This window comes from Austrofundulus limnaeus, unplaced genomic scaffold (genome assembly GCF_001266775.1).
Source record: "Austrofundulus limnaeus strain Quisiro unplaced genomic scaffold, Austrofundulus_limnaeus-1.0 Scaffold1501, whole genome shotgun sequence".
In the NCBI taxonomy this organism is placed as follows: domain Eukaryota; kingdom Metazoa; phylum Chordata; class Actinopteri; order Cyprinodontiformes; family Rivulidae; genus Austrofundulus; species Austrofundulus limnaeus.
The window spans coordinates 23,016-32,697 of record NW_013953903.1 but is presented as its reverse complement, the minus strand read 5'-3'; the positions used below and the strand labels follow the sequence as shown (position 1 = coordinate 32,697).

The following is a 9,682-nucleotide window of genomic DNA, read 5'->3' as shown; positions in this document are numbered from 1 at the left end:
ACATCTGGTGAAAATTTCATGTCATTAGCGCCTCTAGTAATATATTTACTGAGAAAAATGGTGACATGTTCAATTCTTATTTTACCCGCTGTACGTTAAACAGAGGAACAGAGTCAGTGTGTCTTATCAATAAGAGTATCTAACTCCATAATAACTCAGTCTGAAAGGAACCTGTTTTAAGTGTTGAGTTTCAAATAAAATTAAGCTTTTCGGACAAAAAGCTCCGGTTGTTACCCATGTCTAATAGCTGCATCATATATAATAAAAAGTATTACTTCATGCCAAAACCACAAGTGTCTGAGGTTTGTCATCCATTTCTATATTAAAATAAAATGAAATTAATTCCAATTTGTCCATGTTAACAATCAACTATCTCTGCATGGAAATGACTGCAATAACTATCTCGTGGACTTTGATGAGCCATTATTTGTTTTAGAAAAGGAAATAGAAGAGGTGAGTCGAGCTGCGCGTCACTAATCGTAGTAATTGCAAAGTGCCAAATATTGATCAGTAACAGTTTTTCTGACAACTAATTGCACACAATACAATTTTATTCGAGTCACTGTAAATCAGGTTCAGACGGACCTGAGTGGGACAATGTATGAGCGAGGTGATACTCTGGTTCTGACCCACGTTTGTTTACCAAGTGCAATGGTGTATGGATGGAAACAAGTCTGCTTCAAATCATAGATGGAAGGTGTCTTGCTAATTATAATGAATAGTGAATTGACTGTACTTTTATAGTGCCTTTCTATCAAACCAGGATACTCAAAGTGCTTTACGCTAATGAAAGGTGACCAATTTGTGTGTCTGAAAACAGACTGAGTAACGTTCAATAAAAAGTTTGACTATCATTGTCTTCTATTAGGTGAAAGGTGGTCATTTATTACAAACAAACATCAATTGTTTATGGATTGTTTTACAAATGCACAATGTTTAATAGTTAATAAAGAATATGTTGTAAGAACCTAAACACATTTACACACGACTTTAACAACAACCGAACTCCTGCATTATTCTTCTGCAGACAGGTCAGCCAGGAGAACAAGAGGCGAGACAGCTGAACGTGTAGCGATATGGAGAAGGTGTAGAGGAAACAGAAGCAGACAGAGATGGGTGGATAACCCCACACAATCCTGGTTAATCCCCTCGTCTAATCCCGCAGATTTGTGCTCTATTCTCTTCTGCCCACATTGGTAATCCAACCCTCAGATTCAGCTCATGTAACCAAGACATTATTTAAACCAGACTGAATTGTAGCTTTACTTTTTTAATTTCATTTTTACTATTATTATAAGATTTCCAAAAACATTTGACAGGACTTGATGTTATGCTGCTTGTATTCAGCTTAGGTTTGAAATCAGATATTATAAATTGAAAACTTAAAAAATAATTTTACAAAAGTTTTCATCCATAATACACCAGTTTATTATCATTATTACTTTTTAACTCATGAATGAATCAATTGAATTAAAACTACTGAGTAATCAATGTATCTAAAGAAGTGGAGCTGGCAGTTATAAAACTCACTGAGTCTTTCAGAGCCATGAAACAGTGGCACATCCACCGCCGGGTGGTCCCATCTCTGCAGATGTAGGAGAAGGCCTTGTCGTAGTTACGGTCAGGAGCACAGAATGAAACCTTCTCTATGGTCTGGTCCACAATGAGGTCCTGAGAGAGGCAGACACAAGAAACAAGCAGAGAACAACCAGGTGGGATCTCATTAGATCAAAGAAAAAACACAGAAAAGTAAAAGAAAAATAGTGTCAGTATTGCATCCAAAGGTGTAAAATACTTTATTGTACAAATCAGCCCAAAGACTGACTCAAAATACACTCACTGACAAAACAGTTAGAAAAGAAGAAGTGGTTGGACTCAGATCTGGAGTCAGAGGAACCTCTGAGCCAGACCAGCTGCTCAGAACTATGTTTGGTGGGAGACAGGTCCCAAACGCCGGACATTTCAAAGAAAGTTATTTCAGTGGTCTCGATCGGACTTGTGACAGCGTCCGGGATCATCTTGAAACATTGGAGGACCACAAAGAGGCCTGAGCTGAACGAGTGGATTAAACCACTGGTGGACACGGCCTCTAATGAGGCCATGCTTGGAAAACTGACAGGGAGCATGGACACAGACTGGAACAGCTTCTGGGACTCTTTAAAAAATGGAAGCTTGGTAGGTGACCGGGAGTGATTTCTGGATTTTTTGATTATTTGTTGATGTTCATTTAAAAAGTGTTGCTGAGGGGTGTGTTTTGCCCAGGAGGCGGGGGGCAGACCAGTCTTTTGGTCTTTTTGTTTTCTTTTTCATTGTTATTTTAGTTTATTAAAACCTGTTTAAAAATCAATACAATTTTCAGTTTTAATAAAAAAGAAGAGAAGGAGTGGTGGAAAATAAATAAAACTGCACATGTTAAAAAGTCAAATGGGACGTTAGTGATGACAGTATCAGATCAGATGGATACCAGCACAGGGACACATCAGTAGGGTGTGGCTCCACTTCAAGCTTGGTGACTCTTATGCTGCGTTCACACCGAACGCGATTTCAGCGTCAAAATCGCATCCAACGCTTCAAGTTGGACGCTTGTGCACTTTGAGGTCAGACGCAGGTCAGCTCTTGAAGCGCTGCACGTGAAGAGCCTCCCCGCCCCTCCCTCCTCTGTCGGGCTCTATTTAATGTCGGACGAGGAAGTGGCTTTGCTTTATTTACAGAGAGCAAGAGCATGTCACGTTCATCAGATAATTAATTCATAATTAATTCACCCAGGAGCTGCGGGAGAGGCTCACAGCTCGCTTTCAGGACTATTTTTATCCCGAGTCCAGTCTGATGAATCGCTGCCACGCATTGGTGCAGATATCTCCTGTCAGGACACCGACTGCAGGCACTCGATTTCAGCTAAAGAGCTCCTCTCCATCTGTTTTAGGTTAGTGGACATCACTCAGTAAACTGTCCCGTCGGGAAATATGTCGCTACGTCACACAGTGGAGTCTCTCTGATTGGTTGACATGGCGCAGCGAGCTGCAAAAGTTCAGATTTTCTAACTTCAGCGATTTGCGCATCAAGCGCGTCGAACGCTCAAATAGCGCTGCTCTAATCGCGCTTGAGGCACTGCAGCCCTTCCCGACGCAGATTGAAGTGCGTCCACCATAGACTTTGCATGTAAACCCGATGCTCCTGACGCTGAAATTGCGTTCGGTGTGAACGCACCATGACAGTCATATCCAACACATTCTCACTCCCGAGTCGTCACATATTGACGTTTTTCAAAGGTCCCTTTGCGTCCAATTTTGACGCATCAGGTACCCCCCTCGCGTCAGTCCTTGCCGCCCGCGGCTTTTCCGGGTTGCGCCACCAGGGGTCTTTGGGTCGGGGGTCTGAGGTTAACATTAGGGATCAGGATAAATGGTTAAGTTTAGGGACTGGGGTCAGGGATAGGATGTCTACAGTGAACATTAGGTAATTTTAGGCTTTGCAACACGTAGTTGCCATGAATTTCCTACATTTTCTAAAAATGGTTAATTTTACGTATCAGGGTTAATGGTTAATTTTAGGTACTAGGGTCTGGGACAGGATGTCTAAAGTGAATACACGTAATTTCACGCTTTGGGACGGTACTATTTGTGCATTTTCTACACTTAGAAAAATTACGACAACAGATTCCGCCCCATCCCGTCAAAATATGACGCAAGGGGGGTACCTGATGCGTCAAAATTGGACGCAAAGGGACCTTTGAAAAACGTCAATATGTGACGACTCGGGAGTGAGAATGGGTTGTCATATCCTGTTCTGCAGCCCACAGCGGTTCTAACTGTCCTTCAAGACCTGACATACAGTATCTTCACTCTTTCAGACTTTCTATCCAGGCTGATTCCATAAATGTTCGATTGGGGAAAGATCCAAGGACCTGTTTGATCACAGGAGGACCTTATTCTGCTGCAGACCACACACAGGTGTGGTCTTGGGGTCCTATCTTCAGTGCTACAGTTTTGTAATCCTGAAGCTGCCATTTTGAGCCCAGGTTGAGTTAGAAAGGACAACTAGCTGTGGGGACTCTGACCCCCCATACCCTCACACCCCTTATTCCACCACATTCACAAATCCACTTATGACAGAAAAGACACAGACTAATGACACTGACCCTCTTTTAATCTCTGGGATGTCTCCGCTGCCTAACTTTGCTTTTATAAAAGAATCATTCAGCTGGCCTCGGCATCTATAGTCCACATAGGTGAAACTGAGAGGGGCCCCGGTCTTTCTCTGTGTACATTAAGGGGCCCCCGGCTCACTCACTCAGAAAACAGAAAGAAATGAAAGAATGAGAATGAAAACAGGCGAGAGGGAGAAGAAAGGCGACTGGGTTCACACACTTGTCCACACACTTCCTTCCTCTCTTTCAGCACCGGAGAAAACAAAAAGAGAGGAGGATGAAGAGAGAAGAAGGACAGGAAAGGAGGAGAGAAAGAAAGGGCTGAGGGATGTGGGGAGAAGGAGGTGGAAAACTTAAAAAGTCTATTCAATTTGGGTCAATTAGTGAATCAAAGGGAATGTTGGTACCGAGGTGAAAGGTTGAGCAGAGACCACCGTGTGTGAGTCTGAATTTCCTACCTGCTGCTGTGAACACAGAAAACTGTAGTAACTGGTTTTCTGTGCTAATATTTTGATAATGATGATGATGAAGGAAAGAAAACAGCACTGCGGTACAGTTTGTGACTCAAGCTGTCATCAATAAAGAAACGTCTTTGCTTAGTTTGAGCACAGACAAGCTGCTGAATCAGACAAAAACAAAGTTCCTGTTTCTTTCTATTGATGATACAGAGAAGATTCTGCAAAACTGTATAAATCCACATGAATAAATGAAGCACAGCCTCATATTTACAGAGTGTGGGAATGGATCTGAATAAGGGTTGTGTGGGTTTTAATAAGAGCACCCTGACTGATTCATAGACGGTTACAGAGAGATGATGAAAAGAACATTAATGAGGGTCATAATTGCTGGGTGTCTACAAATATTTTAATCTGTTAAATCCACTGTTAATGAAAATAATTTATTAGGTGTTGTCTTTATCTATTCACCACACAGACAGATCATTCTTCGTTTACAGTCACTAGCCTGGTTATCTAACAAACAATGAGTCCGTTTTCATTTCCTGTGGTTTGATTACGGTCTCCACCCTCTCCTGAGAAGAATGTGTAAGTGCTAAATATCCCACCGGACTGTTGCTTTGTCTGTATGGTTATTACTGATGAGCCAATACTGAACAGTTCATTTAAAGTAACAACAAACAAACAAGAATGAAAGCTCTGCTGCAAATTAAACAATGAGCTAAAAGATAATAAATCTGTATTTTGTAGGAATTTTCTGAGTTTATTGCTGTGAGTCACACATTTCATGATTGTCATCATCTCCTGGTTACTGTTTTGACTAAAGTATAAAATTACATCATCATCAAAATGACTACTTAGTGGTTACTGAGTAGTTACTAAGTTGTTTCTAAGTACTATGTACATTGATATATATTACCGGATTGGGCGACGTGAACTGGACGTGCTTCACAAGGGGGGATTTATATGCATTGAGCTAATGCTAATGCTAACCATTATAATCAATGAGCAGAACGTGGCGTGGTGCAAACAAACGCTTTATAAATGTACAAATGGTACAAATATTTTGCTATAAACTGCAGAAATTGTTACATGTTTACAAGAGCTAAAAGGGTTATGTTTCACAGGTAAATATTACGCATATTTAACCAAAATTAATTATTTTTATTTGTAAAACCTGTATACTAACATTAAACAGCTTCACTGTTCATATTTAACCTTATTTAAAATCAATTTTATCTGTTGTCAAATATATTATTTACTGATATTAACATGTAAATATGGACTTTATTGGATTGTTGACTGCATATAAATTCAGAAATTATGATGTAGAATCTGTAGACACTAATGTAATGAATGAGCATCATAAACATAAAAATAGTCACGTTGTCAGACAGGCCAGTGTATTCAGATATTTTCTACATCCAGTATTTGTGTTTTTCAACATTTCCAGAGAAAAGGGAGGAAAAAACAGCTGTCGGTCGGCTTCAGATACAGCCTGCGTCATTGTGAAACTGAAGAATAATTCTTTGTGATAAAAATAAACTCATTAAACAATTCTTTGCGACATGAAATAATTTGTATTTTTTAGTTTGTTTTTACTGATGTTAAAATTATTGTAGTTTGCAGCAAAAACGTATATAGTTGCGTGCTATATATATATATATATATATATATGTGTGTGTGTGTGTGTGTGTGTGTGATTTTTTTTCACATTTACTCATATAAAATGTGGCAAAATACCAAACAGTACCATTGAAATAATTGGATAAATCAGAAGTCAGTATGCCACCACATGCAGCCATGTTTAAAAGCCTCTGGAGAGCAAAGATAATACGTCGTGACACCGATCAGGTTTAAGTGATTTAAAAGATAAAAGGAGAATTAAATCCAAAGTGTAAAAGAAGGAGTGAGATTAGGGAGTTAGAAAAGTGAGGTCATGTGAGTGGTGTCGAAACAAACCAAAGCAAAGCGGGAAAAACAGGCCTTTTTCTTTGGGTTTTGTCTCGCCTTTGTTTTCTGTACTGTTTTTAATTCTGCTCAGTGCTCAGTAGAGCCACAGCTTTCTGCACTCACTGTTGGCGGCCTCCCATGTTACCAGACACCCTGAAGTGTGAGTGTGTGTCTGTGTTTACTTGATCTTCTACGCCCCACTAAGCAACTTCAGCAAACAATCACGATTCTCTCATGATTCTCACACATGCAGACACTGATAATATCTGACATTTTTATCTTCCAAATGCCCTTTACGTTACTCAACATCTGTCTAAAGAGGCTGTTACCTGCAGCTGTAGGTGAAACACCTGTGAGTTCTATTTGTCTGCAAAACTGTTCTTTTTTCTCCTTGTTACCAAGAGATAAAGTACATAAAAGTGTAAGGAGAACAAAACAGAGTTACAAGTAAGACGTGATAAGTTTTCTTACCTTGGTTTTGTCATCTACAACCCTGAGTCCATCTGCTGAAACCCACAACACTGCTTTCACTGTCTTTTTACCACTCTGTAAAAAAACAGAGGTGAGAGGAAATCATTCACATGAAGGTTTCAATGTTCTTCAATAGACCCTTTTAGTACTTCTTCATTTTTCTACCAGATATCAATAACAATGAGCTGATTGCAGGACAATTAGATGCTAAAATAGCACAATTAAAAAAAATAGAGTTTTTGACCTAGGTGTTTGTGTTCTGAACAAAAACATCCATATTTTATCCATCCATTAACACTTATTTATGAGGATCTTTCTTAGTAAGGGGCCACAATATTCATAGAGGGGCCAAGTATTTTTTTCAACATCCTTGCACACAAATCCCCAGTTTTGGTAAAGTGTGTGTAACTAGTCACACATGTTCAAAAACTTGTACTCCCACGTGTTGGTTTTACATTTTTTGTACAATGAGGCAGAAATGCATGAAGTAAAAACAACACATGGAAATAAAAATACAACTAAACAATTAAATTAAAAATGTATAAAAATTTGAAACATAATGTGCCTACAAGTACAAGGTAAAACAAAAATATCTATTTTTAAAAACATTGAAATTTAAATTATGAATTAAAGTGTATAAACTGTTGGATCTAAGCTGGTAAAATAAATTAGTTAGTAAAATTATAAAACATGAGGAAAAGTTCTCCTTTTTAAAATTATTTTTAAGTGTGTTTATTTATTTAATGGGCCATTTATATACAGTACTTCTACTTTTATTTTTAATTATGCCACTTTTTGGTCCTGCATAGATAAGAACTACTGCACATTGAATAAGAATCAACAACTGAAAAAAAAGATCTGATCTGTTTTTATTTTTTAATTTTAAACAAGTTTTTTAAAAAAAAAAAAAAAAAAAGAAAAGTCCTGTTGGTTGTCATTAAAACTTGTACTGCAAACTGCCAACAGGAAAGTTCGTCTGCTACTGATTTAACAACACTAAAGTACACTAAAGCACCAATACAAGTATTGTAGAGATGTGATGAACAAGCTTTTGTATTAGGAAACAGGTAAAAACTTTCTTTGCTGATGCAAAATAGGACTACACGCTTGAAGCAGGTGGAGTAAGATCTGACAGGATGAAGTAAAATAGTGTTGAACACCAGGCAGCGTTTATAACACTCAAACCAATTGTACCATAAAAACACACACGCTAAAGAAGCATGCAGTCCATGTGAGTGTGAGAGCACAGAGTCTGCACAAAAGTTTGTGTTAAAGAAGGAAACCGAACGCTGGAGCAAAGCAGCTAATAACTTTGTAACAAAAGGTGGAGATAAGTTACAACTTTGAAGAATTAATGTCACGGATGCTTTTTTAAAACAACGCTGAAGTAGAGAAAGGAGGGTGGTTTGTGGATTGGGAGGGGATGTATTAATGTTCAAAGAATTAATTAAAAATATCCAACAAAATCAGAAGTGTATTTTTGTTTAAATTGCTCATCCGTATAATATAGAGCATTCCTTTCGTCTGGGATAGTCGACTCAAACAAACAGAACCTGTACTTCTCTGGGATTATGGATTTTGAAGTGAATGACTCAAACTCTTGTAGTCTGCACTGTTCAGCCACTCTGCATGTGTTCCTGTCCAACACTCGCTGCTCTGTGTCACTCTGTTCACACGCTCCTTGTCCCAGTCCCACTTCCCTGGGGGCTAAACTGAATGTTTTTTTGGGACTATTAGAAATGTCATAATTATAATAAACAAAACATTGTTTTGGAACAAGTGGTGGGCAAAAAAAWTCTTTTTTTTTTTTTTAAAATTCAGGATAAAAACAATGATGGCATTTTATGCATTGTAAGGCCCAGCCCGTCTCAGCCACAGTCAACCTGGCCTGGTTAGGTTTGCTTGAAGCAGAGAGCTGCCGCTATGCTTGCGAGGATAATAACAATGAAAAATATTAACAAATATTATTTTGTTTTATTTACAACACAACACTGAACTACACCAAACTCGAAGGAAAAGTACCGAAGGCTGTACTGGATGATTCAGCAGAATGAAGAGACGATAAGATGATAGAAGACAGTAAGCTAATGGTAGCAAATGTTAGCTTGTTGTTGTTGTGCAACAAGTGCAAAAAGGCCACTAGTCTCCCTGAATAAGAATAACAAATCTAAGGTAAACAGAATAAAATACTGTTACAGTAATCCATTGTCCTCTGTCAAAATGCAGTTTTAAACAGTATATAATATACTTAATATTAATTTATATTTAAAAAAGGAGACTTTTTTTATATTTTCTTTGCGCAATTTCTATTTCTGTGACACTTTAGTCTTATGAGATCTCATTACAACATAATTTTAGGTTTTGGGGCACCATCCTAAGATTATCCCACTTGGTCCCCTCCCTTGAAAACTTTCTGGGGGTGACTGTCACAGTCCAGTGAAAAAAGAAGAAAGTGTTATCTCTGTGGAAAGTATTGTGTTCCTTTGGCTGGTGGAGGAGTTTGGTGCATCTAGGTGTGGAATGAGCTCTTGTGAAGTCGGTTAAGTCCTTGGAGGTGTCTCTGCAGCTGCCTTTGCACAACAAAATGAAGCTCCAGCAGAAATTGTGTGTGTGTGTGTGTGTGTGTGTGTGTGTGTGTGTGTGTGTGTGTGTGTGT

At 38.6% G+C, this 9,682-nt stretch overlaps 1 protein-coding gene across 1 annotated transcript in view; it reads right to left on the bottom strand.

The window, feature by feature from the left end:
* numbl (NUMB like endocytic adaptor protein) overlaps positions 1-9,682 on the bottom strand; it is a gene marked incomplete at its 5' end in the record, with an annotated part of 33,080 nt that overhangs the window by 11,861 nt on the left and 11,537 nt on the right. Inside the window, 2 exon segments of the mRNA XM_014032636.1 lie at positions 1,531-1,671; positions 7,027-7,101. Of these exon segments, the coding sequence (XP_013888090.1) occupies positions 1,531-1,671; positions 7,027-7,101 (216 nt within the window).